The 19,563-nt window shown below is 34.9% G+C and overlaps 3 protein-coding genes across 3 annotated transcripts in view; 2 read left to right on the forward strand and 1 right to left on the reverse strand.

Moving 5' to 3' along the window:
• Positions 1-3,570, forward strand: part of LOC137623436 (uncharacterized) — an 18,813-nt gene extending 15,243 nt beyond the window's left edge. Inside the window, exons 13-18 of the mRNA XM_068354271.1 lie at positions 443-567; positions 908-1,060; positions 1,283-1,462; positions 2,051-2,236; positions 2,412-2,577; positions 3,237-3,570. Of these exons, the coding sequence (XP_068210372.1) occupies positions 443-567; positions 908-1,060; positions 1,283-1,462; positions 2,051-2,236; positions 2,412-2,577; positions 3,237-3,442 (1,016 nt within the window). The 3' untranslated portion in view covers positions 3,443-3,570. The remainder of the gene's footprint in view (positions 1-442; positions 568-907; positions 1,061-1,282; positions 1,463-2,050; positions 2,237-2,411; positions 2,578-3,236) is intronic.
• Positions 3,571-9,365: 5,795 nt separating this feature from the next.
• On the reverse strand, positions 9,366-12,665 carry LOC137622958 (digestive cysteine proteinase 2-like). The gene is made up of 6 exons (XM_068353543.1): positions 12,552-12,665; positions 12,058-12,210; positions 11,656-11,835; positions 10,696-10,881; positions 10,343-10,508; positions 9,366-9,699 (listed from the first exon to the last, which is right to left on the reverse strand). Exons 1-6 carry the CDS (start codon positions 12,618-12,620, stop codon positions 9,494-9,496), a joined length of 960 nt encoding a protein of 319 aa, XP_068209644.1. The 5' UTR covers positions 12,621-12,665; the 3' UTR covers positions 9,366-9,493.
• Positions 12,666-16,025: 3,360 nt separating this feature from the next.
• Positions 16,026-19,342, forward strand: LOC137622959 (digestive cysteine proteinase 2-like). Its single transcript, XM_068353544.1, has 6 exons — positions 16,026-16,184; positions 16,507-16,659; positions 16,872-17,051; positions 17,846-18,031; positions 18,171-18,336; positions 19,009-19,342. Exons 1-6 carry the CDS (start codon positions 16,116-16,118, stop codon positions 19,212-19,214), a joined length of 960 nt encoding a protein of 319 aa, XP_068209645.1. The 5' UTR covers positions 16,026-16,115; the 3' UTR covers positions 19,215-19,342.
• Positions 19,343-19,563: the final 221 nt, after the last annotated feature.

Consider the following 19,563-nt stretch of genomic DNA (forward strand, 5'->3'; position numbering starts at 1 on the left):
ATCATCCAGCTGTTTCTGCATTGAAAAACTGCAAACGTCATGTTGCGTCATTCTTGGATGCTATTTGCCATAAATAGTGAAGAGACGCCGATTCTGATTCACTCCTGACAAGGTAAGTCTTAGCAAGCAGTGTTCTTTCTCATTGGTTGTTGTGTGTTGTCGAAAACAATACCATAATTTTTTTTTTCCAATCATCCAGATTGCATATTACTTTCCTTTCCATTCATAGACCTGTTTGAGGATAGTAGTTACTCTATCACCCATATTTTTGTTAGCATTACTTGAAGTAATATTCTTTACAGAGTAATTTGGAAAATCTCTTTACCTATGCCCAATCATACATATTTTCTGGAAGTGCTAAAGTATCCATTGAAGGGGTAACCATTCCTAAACACATGATCCTTAATAGAAGTACTTTTTTTATTTTTATTTTTTGTATAAGTTACCATTTTTATGATTAACTTCTTCAACATTATCGTTTACATTAAAAATTTGCAGATGAAGTTCGTGCTGTTCCTCTGTGGTCTGGCCATCGCTGCCGCAAGCGAATCCTGGGACAGTTTCAAGGTTAGAATTTCATAGATAATTAGATTGACGTAATTTAATGGCTCATTAACTCACTAAATAATTCTGTTCTTATGAAATTTGATTTAACTTTGGATACCAAAAAATGTATACATAGAGTGCCATCATTAAAATGTGTATTCTATATATTTTTTTATTTTTAATACTTAAAATGGATATATGTTTCTTAAAGAAAGGTATTTATATTTCTCTTTTTTCTTATTTTCAACATGATTTTAGAACTGTTTTAATTTTCAATAAACTCTCATGTAGGCTACAAGAGATGTCTAATATTGATAAAAGGAATAATATAGAAATCGTTTAACGAAATCTCTACCTTCAGCTGACCCATGGAAAAGCTTACTCCAATGCCAAAGAGGAGCTCTACAGGCAGACCATTTTCGAGAACAACCTTAAATTCGTCGAGGAACACAATGCTCGCTTCCACAAGGGTGAAGTCACCTTCAACGTCGCTATGAATAAGTTTGCAGATATGGTAAGAGAGAGAGAGAGAGAGAGAGAGAGAGAGAGAGAGAGAGAGAGAGAGAGAGAGAGAGAGAGAGAGAGAGAGAGAGAGAATTACTTTTTGACAATATGCAGTAGCATTATAGATATTTCTCTTAATAGCTTTGAATAAATTATTCTTAAGAGAAAACAATAAAACAACTTCCCATCCTCGCCTGCACTAATGTCCCCAATTACTTCCTTCCTTAACCAGACCACAGACGAGTTTGTAGCTCAGATGACTGGACTGACTAAGCTGGAGGACAGAGTCAACCAAGTGTTCGCTCACTTCCCTGACGCCCCAAGAGCTGCCGACGTTGACTGGAGGTCAAAGGGAGCCGTCACTCCCGTCAAGGATCAGGGACAGTGTGGATCCTGTTGGGCCTTCTCAACCGTAAGTTTATAAAGATTTTTACTCTGATTATCTATTCACCTTCACAACTATTTTCTATCGTTTATTAGACATATCTATGTCTTTGTAAACTCCCAAAAAATGTTATAAGTGATTAAACTTTTAATTTATTTCTAACCTATATTTTGTTGTTCTAAATTGTTCAGTTTCTAAAACTTACTGAGATTGATTGAATATTTAATCTATTAAGAGTAACCTAGATATTTTGATTCTAGCTCAAATACAATATATATTTTACTGAAAGTAATGTATAAAAAATCAACGTTTGTAAATTATTGTTAATGTTGGTTCATATAAAATTAACATTAGTAGTTACCAAAAATAATTTCATTTTATTTTTCTATTTCCTTTCTTCTCTTTCACCTGTGGATATTCTAAGGAACTGAAAAACTATTTTTTTTGTCACAATACAACTGAAATATCTGTTTTATAAGAAAATTATGAAACTATTCAAATGGTGCTGATTTAACAATAATTGAGACAATGGTTATGAATAAATCTTTCAATTAGGATAACTTCAGTAGGTAAATCAGTTCTTGTTTTCCATAATATGTCTTAATCTCTCAACAGACCGGAGCCCTTGAAGGAGCTCACTTCATCAAGACAGGAAGTCTGCCCAGCCTCTCAGAACAGCAGCTGGTTGATTGCTCTAAGGAAAACAGCGGTTGCAATGGAGGAGTTGTGCAATGGGCCTACGACTATCTCAAGTCCTGCGGAGGAAGCGATAGCGAGTCTTCCTACCCTTACGAGGCTGTTGTGAGTCTCTTACTAGAAACATCCTTTGTTTTCCCTCCTAATTCCTCAATAATATATCTTTGACACTGAATACAGTGAATGAACCTAAATATGAATTTTAAACATGTAGCCTATTATTATTATTATTATTATTATTATTATTATTATTATTATTATTATCATTATTTCTTGTCAGGACAATGTATGCCGCTTCGATTCATCAGCCGTTGCAGCCACAGTGTCAGGATACATCGACATTCCTTACGCTGATGAACAGACTCAGGCATCTGCTGTCCATGACGCAGGTCCAGTCAGTGTGTGCGTTGATGCTGGACACTTGTCCTTCCAGTTGTACAGCTCAGGTGAGACTCATTTTGTATCTCCTCTCACTCTCTATGTTCAATTTCTTCATTCACATACTTCTTTCCTTTGCTGAACTAATAAGTATATTATGAACATCCTATAAATGAAGCCTTGGTATTAAGATATAACACTTTCTATTTTTTTAAGAATTGTGTAATTGAGGGAAATTACACCAATAAATAAATCTGGGGTAAATCATAAACTCCAGATGGCAAAGTGATAATTCCATGAGTAGCCTAATATTGTCAAGTATGTTGCGAAGGTTTGATGAGAATCTATTGGGGGTCAGATGTTAGCTATGATTGAGAGCAGGAATATTGAGGAAAGTAACTGAATACAAAGACGAATATGATCTTATTAGTAAGATTTTCATTCTCTATTCATAAAGTTTAGCTTACGGAACTCTTAGTGGAAACAGTGTATAAGTAATTTCGATTCATACTATCTTTCACTGGATCCTCAATTTTGCAGGTCCTTGTGTACTTTAGTTGTAACTATGTAAAAACTGTCATTTACATTTTTTCTTTTCAATAGAATGTATTCTGAAACCCTTATAATTGTTGTTTTGATTTTGAGGCGACTTCGTTCTGGAAATGAGCAAAGAAAACAGTACTTTTAAAACTGACATAGCTTAAGAAATCTATGTATCATCTTCCAGGTGTCTACTATGAACCAAAATGCAACCCTCAAGGCATCAACCACGCTGTGTTGGCCGTTGGCTACGGAACTGAAGGAGGTTCTGACTACTGGATCATCAAGAACTCCTGGGGCACCGGCTGGGGTGAGTCTGGATACATGAAGCTCACCAGGAACAAGAGCAACCACTGCGGTGTTGCCACTCAATCTTGCTACCCAACAGTCTAAGAATTCTTCGACAAATGATTTCACACATTGAAAAGATTTTGAAAAGCTTTACTGCTTAACTGAAAACTCAACATTTCTAAACTATGTATATCTCACTATTGTCGTCAATAAATTAGAATTTAATCAATTATTTCTTTCTTTTTTCATCCTTGTCTTCGAGCAGAATATTAGTCTTATATCAATGCCATTTCTATTGAAATGGAAGTAATCAAAATACCTCCTTAAACTTCTCGAAGTTAATAGCCCAAAATCCCAACTGGGATGAGCAAATCTAATTTTTCCTTTTAAGAGCCGAATATGCGTTCTCAAAGTACGTTCTGTCAATAAGAAGAAAGAGACTATGGACTAAAGAATCAAGAAGTAAAGACATTAAATAATTAGTATCTATAAAATAATTTCATGAAATAAATTCCAAATTCAATATTGGTTTGCTGTTGTTTACTCTGAACCAAAAGGCAACCATAAAAAGGTTGTTTGCTATTGAACAGAAGGAATCCCTAACTATTAGAGTCTGGGGTGATTCTGCATACACGAAACAACTGATCAAGAACCAAAACAACCATTGTGTTGTTGTTACTGAGCATTGCTACTGAAAAATCTAAGAATTCTGCAATTGCCTGAATTCCAATGATGACACAATCAGAGATGCTGATATCAATTATGACTGAAAGTGCAATTACTTAGCTGCTGTTTCTCATAATGTTGATGCAATGACGATACTTGAAGAGTTTTGAACGTTTCTTGAAAGTAAATAAAATAAACCAACAGGTAGAGTTAGATACAGGAATTCCTGGCACCCATTTCTCAAAGGAAATGCACCCTGTCACACCCCACTTGCACCAAGAGTTGTTGTATTTAGCCCCACCCACCACCTCTGCCATCTCTCCCTCCAGCATCTGTTGGATTACTCACCTCGTAGTAAGGGTGTTACACAGTATATTTCCTCAGAACAAAGTGTGCCAGGATTCCTGTGTCGAACTGTACATATCGTTATTCCGTTTTTTCAATATTCCAACATAGGAATTAGGAATATAAAATTTAAAACTACATCCAGATATCTTTTCTAGAATATATTATTCGTTTTTGTTTTCTATATTGTCTATGTATTCTTGTAACTCGGTAAACTTCTCTGGTTGGGATTGTAATAAACCATACTCGAGTACCTTCCAGTACATGTTTTGCTGCTCATGTCTTCAGAGGGAAAATTGATGTTTGTTGAAATGGGCCTCAGCTATTCGCGTTTGAGAGGAAAACAATATTCATATTCAAGAGGAGTTATGCAGTGGCTCTAAAGAGGGTTGGTGGACGTTGGCTCTTTCAAAGGGATAGGCTGGATCTCTTTTCCTATGCATTGCTAGGTCCTTATATATTAACTCAATTCACTCTAGAAATTTCTAATAAATCATTCTCCTGGCGGGGGGGTGGGTGGGGGGGGGGGGCATGGCTCTAGCAGTGTAAGGCTGTCAACTTAGTAATTTGAAGAAAGGCTACTAACGCTGATTGCAAGGCCACTCTCTCTCAGCAAACTCTACCCACCTCCACTAGCAACATAAAAAAAAAGAATAAACTTTAGTCTAGAGTTTTCATGTCTCTTCCAACCACATGGAAACATAATGCAATCCTTAGTGTGTGTGTCATACAGGATGCCTTTTAACAAGTTTACATAAGGCTTCGTAACAAAACTACGAAAAATCAAAATTTATTTCTTTAACATAATGTAGATTTATATATAAGGAGCAGAATGAAGATGCAATTGAAGCAATGATGAGTCTTATGTAATTTATATATATTACGTAATGCTACATGAGTGGAACTCACCTTATGACCTGGCTATACATCTCTTTAATACACAAATAAAATAGGTACATAAAATATTCTACTTTCATGAAGACCAGCTTTGTAAGAATATATATATATATATATATATAGATATATATATATATATATATATATATATATATATATATGTATATATATATATATATATATATATATATATATACATATATATATATATATACATTAATCCCTCACCTATCGTGGTTAATGGGGACCAGAAGCGACCGCGATAGGTGAAAAACCCCGAAGTAGGTTCCCTCCCCATTTTTGGAATACATACATTTTTTTTGGGGTACATGTTCATGTATATATGATAACAATAAGTGTATATTAATCCTATAAATGCCTATGTTATAATTAGAACATTAAAGAATCATGTAAATAAATATTGATAATATAAATTATATACTGTACATGAAATAAAGTACTGTACTGTATAAATACTGTAATATAAATACAGTATTTAATACATTACATATACTGTAAGTACATTTACATTTATACATAAATAATATAAATAGGGTGTAAGTGTATATGTACATACATATGTAGATATAAATAGTGTACGTGTATATACTATAGATATGTTTTTAGAACTCTTTTATTTTTATAACAAGATACGTAACTCACCTCTAACAATGACGATGATCATGATAAATGATGATGATCTTGATAAATGACAATGAAACACCTGTGCAGGATGATGGAGGTGAAGAAGATGAAGATGATTGCAGAGCCCGTGCAATGTTGCAGAGCTCTTGCAGGTTGTCCAAGGTAAGGCCACGTTCTTCAGCTTCGTCGTCGTTGCCAATATCGGCTGCCCCTTCTTCTTCCTGACTCGCTGATCTTTTCTTTTCGACAAGGTCCTCGTCGGTTAGGGGCTCCGAGTGGCACTCGATCAGTGAGTTGACGTCTTCCGTCGTCATGTCAGAGAAACCTTCCTTGGCTACTAACCGTGCCAGTCTCACAGCCTTATCTACGGCGGAGTGGTGAACTTCGTCTGGGGTAAAGCCCTCATAGTCATGAACAACGTCTGGCCACAATTTTCTCCAACTTGCATTCAATGTTTGCTGTTTCATCTCATTAAGAGCTTTCTGAATGTTGGCCAGGCACATTGTAATGTTGTATACCCGCCAATATCTCATGAGGCTGAAGTCCTCGTCATCTTCATCGATGGAGGAGATGAGGCCCTCCATCATGGACCTCGTGTAGAGGGCCTTGAAGGCCCGAATGACCTCCTGATCCATTGGTTGCATGAGGGAAGTGGTGTTGGGGGGCAGGAACTCCACTTGGACTCCGTCATAATGCAGATCCGTTGCATGTCCGCCTGCACAGTCCATCAAGAGGAGGACCTCAAAGGGCAGCCCATTCTCCGCGAGGTACAGCTTCACCTGTGGGATAAAGCAGTTCATGAACCAGTCGAGTGTGAGGGCTTTAGTTATCCATGTCTTTTTATTACTCATCCAGTAGACGGGCAGCAAGGCTTTGTTTTTTTTTCAGAGCCCGAGGATTCTTGGATTTGTAAATTAAGCCAGGCTTGAGCATGAAGCCCGCGGCATTCCCGCACATGAGGAAAGTGACGTGATCTTTGTGGGCCTTGAACCCTGGTTTCTTTACTTCGTCCTTGTAAAGGAACGTCCTGGACGGCATCCTCTTCCAGAAGAGGCCAGTCTCATACATATTGAACACCTGCTCCGGGAGATAGCCACCTTCTTTAGTTAATTTCGGGAACTCGTCCTCGACGTAACGGAGAGCTGCCTCTTGGTCTGCCGAGGCGGCCTCCCCATACAAAGGAACGCTGCGAAGGCCAAACCTCCTCTTGAATTTCTCGAACCAGCCCTTGCTGGCAACAACACCACGTTTTTCTCGTGGGGCAGGATCATCATCTTTGTCGTCATCATCACCTCCGTCGTCTTCGTTAGATTTTCCTTCAGGAACTAGGCTATCATACAGGGTTTTGGCTTTCGTTCGAATCATGTTGGTATCGAGACTAAACTTCTTTTTCCAACAGTCTAATATCCACATTGATAATGCATTCTCCATTTGCATAATCGTCTTATTACGTGGAGTTACAACTCGCTTAGTGTCCTTGGAGAACGTTTTTGAGTCAGTTTTACGTATTTTTATTTCATCTTTTTTTATGTAGCAAACCGTCGATTCATTCACTCCGTAAATGCGGGCAACAGACGCATAGCTACTGCCTGCCTTAAGCATGTCCAATAATTTTACTTTCTCGTTCACCGTCATCATTTTTCTCTTCTTCTTGGGTTCACTAGAGGATGTAGAGGGTAGAGGACGTTTAGGAGCCATTTTCAAGGGCATTACAAGCACTTTTTTACACTAAAAAAGCACAAGAAAACAGCTAAAAGTTACACGTGGTAAGACTAAGCAACACAAGCGAAGCGAGGAAGAACAATGAATGCGGTCTCCCTTCGCGGGGCGCTCGGCAGGGAGAGATGCTGGGTAAAGCGTCTTGGCGATTTGGCCAATCAGCTTGCGAGATTCTGGAGCCGAGATGGCCAGCGAATAAGAGAGGTGGATTTTGAGTTGCGCGCCATCTCCGTGTTGATACCTGATGTTCTACTGTACTCTCTGCCTTCTGCTAGTGCGTAACTCTCGCACCATTTTTTCTAATTTTTGATGAATATTTTTGTAAATCCGCGATGCACTGAAACCGTGAAACTTAAGCCGCAAAATGGTGAGGGATTACTGTATATATATATATATATATATATATATATATATATATATATATATATATATATATATATATATATATATATATATATATATATTTATATATAAGCAATCATCACTGTACATATGCAAGGGTGATTGCTACAAAATTACTAATGAGATATCAAGTTGGAGATGGAAAAAAAGTAGATTTTAATGAAAAGAGAGTTAAGATGTACAGTAGTTTTACGAGCAAGGGGAATACCTTAGGCTCATTACAACAAACATCTATTTTCCCTCTGATGATATGAGCAGCAAATCATGTACTGGAAGATACTTGGGTATGGTGACATACGACCCCATCTTGAGAACTTTACCGAGTTACAAGAAAATATTGAAAAATATAGAAAATAAAAACGAATAATATATTTCAGAAAATTTATTTGCATGTAGTTCTGAATTCTATTTTCCATAATCATATTCTAGAATAACGAAAAAAACCGGAATACTGATGTGTACATTTCGACACTGGAATCTCGGTAAAATTTGCTCTGAGGAAATACACTGTGTAACACCCTTACTCCGCGGTGAGTAACCAAACAGATGCTGTAGGGAGAGATGGCAGAGGTGGTGGGTGGGGCTAAATACGAGAGCCCACCATGCAGTAGGGGTGTGACAGGGTGCATTTCCTTCTAGAAATGGGTGTCAGGAATTCCTGTGTCTAACTTTACCTGGTGGTTTATTTTACTTACTTTCAAGAAACGTTCAAAACTCTTCAAGTACTTTTATAGTCATTGCATCACCATTATGAGCAACAGCAGGTAAGTAATGACACTTTCAGTCCTAATTGATATCAGCATCTCTGATTGTGTCATTATTAGAATTCAGGCAACTGCAGAATTCTTAGATGGTTCAGTAGCAACGCTAAGTGGCAACAACACAATGGTTGTTTTGGTTCTTGATCATCTGTTTCATGTATGCAGAATCACCCCAGACTCTAACAGTTAAGGATTCCTTCTGTTCAATAGCAAACAGCCTTTTGATGGTTGCCGTTTGGTTCAGAGTAAACAACAGCAAGCCAACATCGAATTGGAGTTTATTTCATGATATTATTTGATATCTACTAATTAGTCAATGCCTTTACTTCTTTCGTCCATAGTCTCTTACTTCTTATTAACAGAACATACTTTGAGAACGCAAATTAGATTCTACGATGGAAAATTTAGATTTGCTCATTACTTTAGAATATTTACAATAGTGATATTGGATTATTGGCTTCCAGAAGTCTGTTAAGGTATTTCCATTTCTTCTATTTATTAGTTATGAGATTAAGATAAAGCTTGAAACCCTTTTACAATAAGATTGTAATATTCTACTTGAAGATAAGGACGAAAATACAAATAAATAATTGATTAAATTCTAATTTATTGGCGGCAATAGTGAAATATACACAGTTTAGTAATGTTGAGTTTTTCAGTTAAGCTGTAAAGCTTTCCCAAATCTTTTCGATGAGTGACGTCATATTTCATAAAATTCCTAGACTGTTGGGTAGCAAGATTGAGTGGCAACACCGCAGTGGTTGTCCTTGTTCCTGGTGAGCTTCATGTATCCAGCATCACCCCAGCCGGTGCCCCAAGAGTTCTTGATGATCCAGTAGTCAGAACTTCCCTCAGTTCCGTAGCCAACGGCCAACACAGCGTGGTTGATGCCTTGAGGGTTGCATTTTGGTTCATAGTAGACACCTGGAAGAGGATAAACAGATTTTTAAGTTATGTCAGGTTTTAAAGTACTATTTTCTTTGCTCATTTCCAGAATAAAGTCGCTTCAAAATGAAAATAACAATTATAAGGGTTTCAGAATAAATCCTATTGGAAAAAAAGAGTTTAAATGGCAAGCTAGATATTTATGCGAACTACAACGAAAGCACACCGGGACCTGCAAGAGTAAAGATCTGGCAAAAAGAGGTATGAATCAAAATTATTTATATGCTGGTTCCAATAAGAATTCCGAATGAAAATCTTGCTAATGAGATCACAGTCGTCTTAGTATTCAGTTACTTTCCTCTTTATTCCTGCTCTCATTCATAGATAACATCTGACCTCCAATAGATTCTCATCAAACCTTCGCAACATACTTGACAACATTAGGCCATACATGGAATTGTCACTTTACAATCTAGAGTTTATAATTTACTCCAGATTTATCAATTGGTGTAATTTCCCTCAATTACACAATTCTTAAAAATCAGCAAGTGTTATATCTTAAAACCAAGGCTTCATCTATAAGATATTCATAATATACTAATTAGTTCTCCAAAGGAAAGAAGTATATGAATGAAGAAATAGTACATAGAGAGGGAGAGAGGAGATACAAAATGAGTCTCACCTGAGCTGTACAACTGGAAGGACAAGTGTCCAGCATCAACGCACACACTGACTGGACCTGCGTCATGGACAGCAGATGCCTGAGTCTGTTCATCAGCGTAAGGAATGTCGATGTATCCTGACACTGTGGCTGCAACGGCTGATGAATCGAAGCGGCATACATTGTCCTGACAAGAAATAATAATAATGATAATAATAATAATAATAATAATAATAATAATAATAATAATAATAATAATAATAGGCTACATGGTTGAAATTCATATTTAGGGTCATTCACTGCATTCAGTGTCAAAGATACAGTATTGAGGAATTTGGAGGGAAAACAAAGAATCTTTCCAGTAAGAGACTTACAACAGCCTCGTAAGGGTAGGAAGACTCGCTATCGCTTCCTCCGCAGGACTTGAGATAGTCGTAGGCCCATTGCACAACTCCTCCATTGCAACCGCTGTTTTCTTTAGAGCAATCAACCAGCTGCTGTTCAGAAAGGCTGGGCAGACTTCCTGTCTTGATGAAGTGAGCTCCTTCAAGGGCTCCGGTCTGTGGAGAGATTAAGATATATTATGGAAAACAAGAACTGATTTACTTACTGAAATTATCCAAATACAAAGATATATTCATAATCATTGTCTAAATTATTGTTAAATCAGCACAATATGAAAAGCTACATAATTTTCTTAGATATCATAATTTATTTAGATTATATTGCAATAATAGAATTAGATTTTTAGATCCTTATAATATCTATAGGTGAATTAGAAGAGAGGAAACAGAAAAAAAGGATAAAATTATATTTGATAATTAATAATGTTAATTCTATTTAATCATATATTTTTTATTGCGTAGGTGAGGGAGTGCACCCATTTTACTAATATATCATCGTAGAATACCGATACATAATAACAAGTAAGTTATTCCTTACCACTACTTGATGCTACCATGCATATAAGAATAATGATAAGACAAGCGAGAAATTATATACCTAATCTTTTTGAAATTTTCATAGCAACTGACAACAATATTTTGAAAAACGTTGATTGTTATTGATTAGTTTCTTTAAAATTCATACTGTATTTGATTTAGAATAAAAATATCTAAGTTACTGTTTCTGTCTTGCACTTTATTGATATATTAAAATTTTTCAGAAACAGTGTCATTTATTAACAACAATATATCTATGTTTTAAATATATTAAAAGTTTAATCACTCATAACACTTCTTGTAAGTTCATAAGATCATAAAATTGTCTGAAAAATTGATGAAAATAGGAGTGAATTTGAATAGAAAATGAGATAAAAGAAAAAAAAATCTTACGGTTGAGAAGGCCCAACAGGATCCACACTGTCCCTGATCCTTGACGGGAGTGACGGCTCCCTTTGACCTCCAGTCAACGTCGGCAGCTCTTGGGGCGTCAGGGAAGTGAGCGAACACTTGGTTGACCCTGTCCTCCAGCTTAGTCAGTCCAGTCATCTGAGCTACAAACTCGTCTGTGGTCTGGTTAAAGAAGGAAGTAATTGGGGACATTAGTGTAGGCGAGGAGGGGAAGTTATTTTATTGTTTTCTCTTAAGTACAATTTATTTAAAGCTATTAAGAGAAATATCTAAAATGCTACTGCATATTGTCGAAAAGTAATCTCTCTCTCTCTCTCTCTCTCTCTCTCTCTCTCTCTCTCTCTCTCTCTCTCTCTCTCTCTCTCTCTCTCTCTCCTCTCTTACCATGTCTGCAAACTTATTCATGGCGACGTTGAAGGTGACTTCACCATTGTGGAAGCGAGCATTGTGTTCCTCGACGAATCTAAGGTTGTTCTCGAAAATGGTCTTCCTGTAGAGCTCCTCCTTGGCATTGGAGTAAGCTTTTCCATGGGTCAGCTGAAGGTAGAGATTTCGTTAAACAATTTCTATATTATTCCTTTTATCAATATTAGACATCACTTGTAGCCTACATGAGAGTTTATTGAACATTAATTCAGTTCTAACATCTTGCTGAAAATTATTAAAAAAAATCTAAATACTATTCCTGAAGAAACGTATATCTATATAAAGTATGAAAAATAGAAAAAAAAATATTTAAAATTTACATTTTAGTGATGGTACTTCATGTATGCATTTATGGTATCCAAATTTGAATAAAATCTTATAAGAAAAAGAATTATTCAGTTAATTGATGAGCCATTACACTACGTCAATCCAATCGTCTATGAAATGCTAACCTTGAAGCTGTCCCATGATTCGCTTGCGGCAGCGATGGCCAGACCACAGAGGAACAGTACGAACTTCATCTGCAAAATTTCGATGAAAATAATAAAGTTGAATCGATTACTCAAACAATCGTAACTTGTAAAAGATAAAAATAAAAATTTCTATTAAGCACAATGCTGTGTTTGTCAATGGTTACCTCCTCAATGCAAACTTTAGAATTTCCACAAAATCTGTATGCTTCATAGTCATCTCATTTATTAGGGCATAGGTAAAAAGATTTCCCAAATTACCCTGTTAAGAGTAATACTCCAATTAATGTTAAAAGAAATATGGGTGACGGAGTTACCACTATCGTCAAACAGGTCTATGAGAGGAAAGGAAAGTAATATGCAATCTAGATGATTGGAAAAACAATGGTATTGTTTTCGACAACACAAAGCAACCGATCAGAAAGAACATTATGTTCTAAGACTTACCTTGTCAGGAGTGAATCAGAATAAGCGTCTCTCCACTATTTATTCCAAATAGTTTCCAAGACTGAAGCAAGATGACATCTGCAGCTTTCTGAAGCAGAAACAGCTGGATGTTTTCACAATCAATGGGTTAAAGGTCGTTGATAACTGTTGGAGATTTTGGGGAAATACATATAATAAAAAGTATATTAATTTCTTTAAGCTGAGAATCCAAGCAGTCATGAAAACACCCGCACAGACACACTCATACACATACATACACACACACACACACACACACACACACACATATATATATATATATATATATATATATATATATATATATATATATATATACATATACATATACATATACATTATATATATATATATATATATATATATATATATATATATATATATATATATATATATATATATATATATATATATATATATATATATATATATATATATATATATATATATTCATATACATGTACATTTTATATATATATATATATATATATATATATGTGTATATATATATATATATATATATATATATATGTATATATATATATATATATATATATATATGTGTGTGTGTGTGTGTGTGTGTGTGTGTATGTGTATATTTTCATATGTTGTTTTCAAGATAAGAATAGAAATACTTCAAATTTACTTTTCTCTATTTTTCCGACGTCAGTTTGGTGCAAATCAGAAGCTTCATGAAATTCCTTGAATCCTTTAAAAAATCATTACTCCAAAAAATTATCTTAAATTTTCATTTTTACTGTATATATAAAAGAATCTCGAATCCTTAGTCATCAATTGCTGTTAAGTAATTTCCGAATTTTCAAATATTTTTGTATAGAATTTTCCTTATCATAACCTTTATATTAAAGTGTAAATCCAAAACTCAATATAGGCCTAGTCTTGAATAAAGGTCATGATGTGATCCAAAAGACGAGTTGACACCAAATGATAAAAGGAAAAAGAAACTATTTTCAATTTTTGAACGCATCGAAGACTTTGTCTATTCATTATAAATGTAGAGTAACATGACTAAGAACATATATATATATATATATATATATATATATATATATATATATACATATATATATATATATATATATATATATATATATATATATATATATATATATATATATATATATATATATATATATATATATATATATATATATATATATATATATATATATATATATATTTCAGTGCCATCTTCATCAGTCTTAACTATTCCAATGCAGGACTAAAACCTCACACTTTTCTTTCCACTCGCATATGATTTTGGTATTCTTATGTCAGCCTACGAAAGCAAATTTTCTTAGCTCGTCAGTTCATCGTCTTCTCTTCCTTCCGCTGCTTCTTTAGCAATCTCTGAGAACCTTTTCTGTTATTTGTAATGTTAATGTAATATCTGTCATTCTGATTACATGTCTTGCCCATGTCCTCTTCTCTTTTTAACACATTGTTAGAATATCTCTACTTAGGTTTCTTCCATATCCATGTTGCTTTTTTCTGTCTTTCAGTGTTTTTCCCTTTACTAATCTTTCCATAGGTCTTTGAGTTATAACTAACTTATATTCTTAAGCTTTAGCAAGTCTCCAAGTTTCTGATGCATATGGTAATATGGGTAGGACCATCTGATTAAATACTTTTCCTTTTAGAGAAAGTGACATTTTAGTTTTCATAATATCATCTTGTTTCCCAATGGCTCCCATTCCATGCTTATTATTCTTATAATTCTAGTGTCATATACTGAAGAAACACTTACTGTAAGTCCTACGTACGTATATTCATTAACAATCTCTAGAGGCTCACCCATAACTCTTATTAGTTGTCTCTGCATTTTCATTGACCATTATATTAGCCACCATTTTAGCCGGTCGCATACACTATTATATGTATGACTGTATGTATGTGTATATATACACAAGTTTATATACGTATATACGCACATACATATACACACACATTATATATATATATATATATACATATATATGTATATATACTGTATATACATATATATATATGTACATATATATATATATATATATATATATATATTTATTTATATATATATATATATATATATATATATATATATATATATATATATATATATATATATATATATATATATACACTGCGTATGTATGGATGTGTAGACATGAAGGAATTCTCAAGTTAGAAAGAAAAAATGACCAATTAAAAATCAACATTCCCAAAATAGTTTACAGATGTGATTCACTTTGTACCCAATGCATGAGAAAATATCCAGCTGTTTTTGCATTGAAAAACTGCAAACGTCATGTTGCGTCAGTCTTGGATGCTATTTGCCATAAATAGTGAAGAGACGCCGATTCTGATTCACTCCTGACAAGGTAAGTCTTAGCAAGCACTGGTCTTTCTGATCAGTTGCTTTGTGTTGTTGAAAGCATACCATTGTTTTTCCAATCATTTAGATTGCATATTACTTTCCTTTCCTTTTATAGACCTGTTTGACGATAGTGGTTAATCTGTCACCCATATTTTTGTTGACATTACTTGAAGTCATTTGCCTTAGATTAACGTAGTCAATCAGTGTCCAGGGATAGTTGGGGGAAGGGTGCTAAAGTCATACTATGAAAGTAAAAGTTTGTTAGGATTTGGCAACGAAGTGGAATAAAGTTACTACAGCATCGGTTTCATTTTAATTGCAAGATTATTTCATCTCTATTTTTGTTTATGGCATAATGTCTGTACTTGTTTCGTTAATTACTGAAGAGGAGAGAACTGCTAATTTTATTCTTATCCTTTACATTTTTGGTTCCTTGCTGGACATGAGAGGACGACCTGTTCAATCGAGAATTTGTCATACCGATGTAGGCCCCTTGGCATTTCTGTACCCTAATTAATTAGATAACTACGAATCATACATATTTTCTGGAAGTTCTAAAGGTTGCATTGAAAAGGTAGCCATTCTTAAACATACTATGGTGCTTTTTTTTTTTTTTTTTTTTTTTTTTTTTTTTTTTTTTGTAAAAATTACCATTGATATGATTAATCGATTCAACTTTATCGTTTTGATCGAAAATTTTGCAGATGAAGTTCGTACTGTTCCTTTGTGGTCTGGCCATCGCTGCCGCAAGCGAATCCTGGGACAGCTTCAAGGTTAGCATTTCATAGACGATTGGATTGATGTAGTGTAATGGCTCATTATCTAACTAAGTAATTCTTTGCTAATAAAATTTGATTTATTTGGGGATACCAAATTTGTATCATCATCAAAATATACATTAATACTATTTTTTTTTTTCATACTAGATATGAATATGTTCCTTCTGGGAAAATATTTCCCTTCTTTTTTGTTTTTACTATGTTTTCAGAACTTTTTTTAGTAATTTTTATTAAACTCTCATGTAGACTACAAGTGATGCCTAACAATAATAAAAGGAATGATATAGAGCTTGTTCATTTAAATCTCTTCCTTCAGCTGACCCATGGAAAAGCTTACTCCAATGCCAAGGAGGAGCTCTACAGGAAGACCATTTTCGAGAACAACCTTAAATTCGTCGAGGAACACAATGCTCGCTTCCACAAGGGTGAAGTCACCTTCAACGTCGCCATGAATAAGTTTGCAGACATGGTAAGAGAGAGAGAGAGAGAGAGAGAGAGAGAGAGAGAGAGAGAGAGAGAGAGAGAGAGAGAGAGAGAGAGATATAGAGAGAGAGAGAGAGATTTCTTTTATAAATATTTCCTTTCAGTTATTCTGAATAAATTCAATTCAAGAGAAAACATTATAATAACTTCCCCTCCTCACCTGCACTAATATACCCAATTACTTCCCTACTTAACCAGACCACAGACGAGTTTGTAGCTCAGATGACTGGACTGACTAAGCTGGAGGACACAGTCGGCCAAGTGTTCGTTCAATTTCCTAACGCCCCAAGAGCTGCCGACGTTGACTGGAGGTCAAAGGGAGCCGTCACTCCTGTCAAGGATCAGGGGCAGTGTGGATCCTGTTGGGCCTTCTCAACCGTAAGTTTTTAGTGATTTCTTTTCTGATTATCTATTCTCAGTCACACTTATTTTCCTCCATTTTTAGACGTTTCTTAGATATTTCATGAGTTTGTCAACTCCCAAGAAGTGTTTTAAGTGACTAAACCTTTAATATAATTCAGACATATGATATATTGCAGTTAATAAATGATGCAGTTTCTGAAATACTAAAATAGATTGAACATTTATTTCATGAAGTTTAAAACGGAAAGAGTAACCTGGAAAGTTTGATTCTAAACCAAATTCAGTATGAATTTTGAAGAAAGAAATGAAAAACAATCAACGTTTTTCAAATTATAGTTATTTTTGGTTGCTATGTTATACATAACTTTTTGCTTATTTTATAATTATTCTTATTTGTATGGTAACTACAAGTAATGGTAAGGAATAACTTATGTTTGTTATAAAGTATCGGTATTCAACAATGATACGTTAGTAAAATGACCCGCACATCTCACCTACGAGAAAAAAAAGAAAGAAAAAATATGAATAAATTAGGTTAACATTATTAGTTACCATAAATAATTTTATTCCTTTTTTCTGTTTCCTCGGTTCTAATACACTTGTCAATATTCTAAGGAGCTGAATTTTTTTCTTTATCATTGCAATATAATCTTTATGATATATGATTTCTAGGAAAATCATAAAACTTTCCAAATATTACTGATTTAACAATAATTCAGACAATGATTATGAAAATGTCTTTGTATTTGGATAACTTCAGTTGGTAAATTATTTCTTGTTTTCCATAATATATTTTAATCTCTCCACAGACCGGAGCCCTTGAAGGAGCTCACTTCATCAAGACAGGAAGTCTGCCCAGCCTTTCTGAACAGCAGCTGGTTGATTGCTCTAAAGAAAACAGCGGTTGCAATGGAGGAGTTGTGCAATGGGCCTACGACTATCTCAAGTCCTGCGGAGGAAGCGATAGCGAGTCCTCCTACCCTTATGAGGCTGTTGTAAGTCTCTTGTAGTAACAATTTTACCATAGTCTCCCCCTCGTACCTTGTGAAATGAAGACTCTGAATACCATGAAATATAAACTTTAATGAAGGAGTTTAAAGTCAAATTATTATTATGATCACTTAATATCATCAGGACAATGTATGCCGCTTCGACTCATCAAGTGTAGCAGCCACAGTGAGAGGTTATACAAACATTCCTTACGCTGATGAACAGACCCAGGCAGCTGCTGTCCACGACAAAGGTCCAGTCAGTGTGTGCGTTGATGCTGGACACTTGTCCTTCCAGTTGTACAGCTCAGGTGAGACTCCTTCTGTATCTCTTCTCTCTCTATGCACTATTTCTTCATTCATATACTTCCCTCCTAAGTAGAACTAATTAATATGTTATGAATATCCTATACATGAAGCCTTGGTATGAAGATATAATTCCTCCTGCTTTTTAAGAATTGTGCGATTGAGGGAAATTACTCCAATAGATATATCTGGGGTAAAACAAACTCCAGATGATAAAGGGATAATTCCATGAACGGCCTAATGTTGTTTTGTACAGTGTGTTGCGAAGGTTTGTGAGAATCCATTAGAGGTCAGATGTTAGGTTATGAATGAGAGCAGGAATTTTGAGGAAAGTAACTGAATACTAGAGACGACTGTGATCTCATCAGTAAGATTCTTATTTCAATTCAGAAAATTTAGCTTACGGAATTCCTAGTGGAACCAGCGTATAATTAATTTCGATTCATACTCCTTTTTAACGGATCTTCAGTCTTACAGGTCCCGGTGTGATTTCGTTGTATTTTGCATAAATATCTAGTGTGCCATTTAAACTCTTTCTCCAATAGGATTTATTCTGAAACCCTTATAATAGTTATTTTGATTATTTTGATTTTGAAGCGACTTTATTCTGGAAATGAGCAAAGAAAACAGTATTTTTAAACCTGACATAACTTACAAATCTGTGTATCCCCTTCCAGGTGTCTACTATGAACCAAAATGCAACCCTCAAGGCATCAACCACGCTGTGTTGGCCGTTGGCTACGGAACTGAGGGAAGTTCTGACTACTGGATCATCAAGAACTCTTGGGGCACCGGCTGGGGTGAGTCTGGATACATGAAGCTCACGAGGAACAAGGACAACCACTGCGGTGTTGCCACTCAGTCTTGCTACCCAACAGTCTAAGAATTCTACAAAATGTGATGCCACTCATCGAAAAGATTTTGAAATTTACAGCTTAACTGAAAAACTCAATAATTCTAAACTATGTATATTTCACTATTGCCGTCAATAAATTAGAATTTAATCAGTTATTTATTTCTTTTTTTCATCCTCGTCTTCAAGCAGAATATTACAGTTTTATTGTAAAAGGGTTTTGAGCTTTATCTTAATTTCATCTTTAATGAATTAGATGTAATCATAATACCTTAACAGACTTCTGGAAGCCAATAACCTAATATCCCAATTGTGATGAACAAATCTAATTTTTCCATTGTAGAGTCCTATTTGCGTTCTCAAACTACGTTCTGTCAAT

Source organism: Palaemon carinicauda, chromosome 30 (genome assembly GCF_036898095.1).
Source record: "Palaemon carinicauda isolate YSFRI2023 chromosome 30, ASM3689809v2, whole genome shotgun sequence".
NCBI classification, from domain to species: domain Eukaryota; kingdom Metazoa; phylum Arthropoda; class Malacostraca; order Decapoda; family Palaemonidae; genus Palaemon; species Palaemon carinicauda.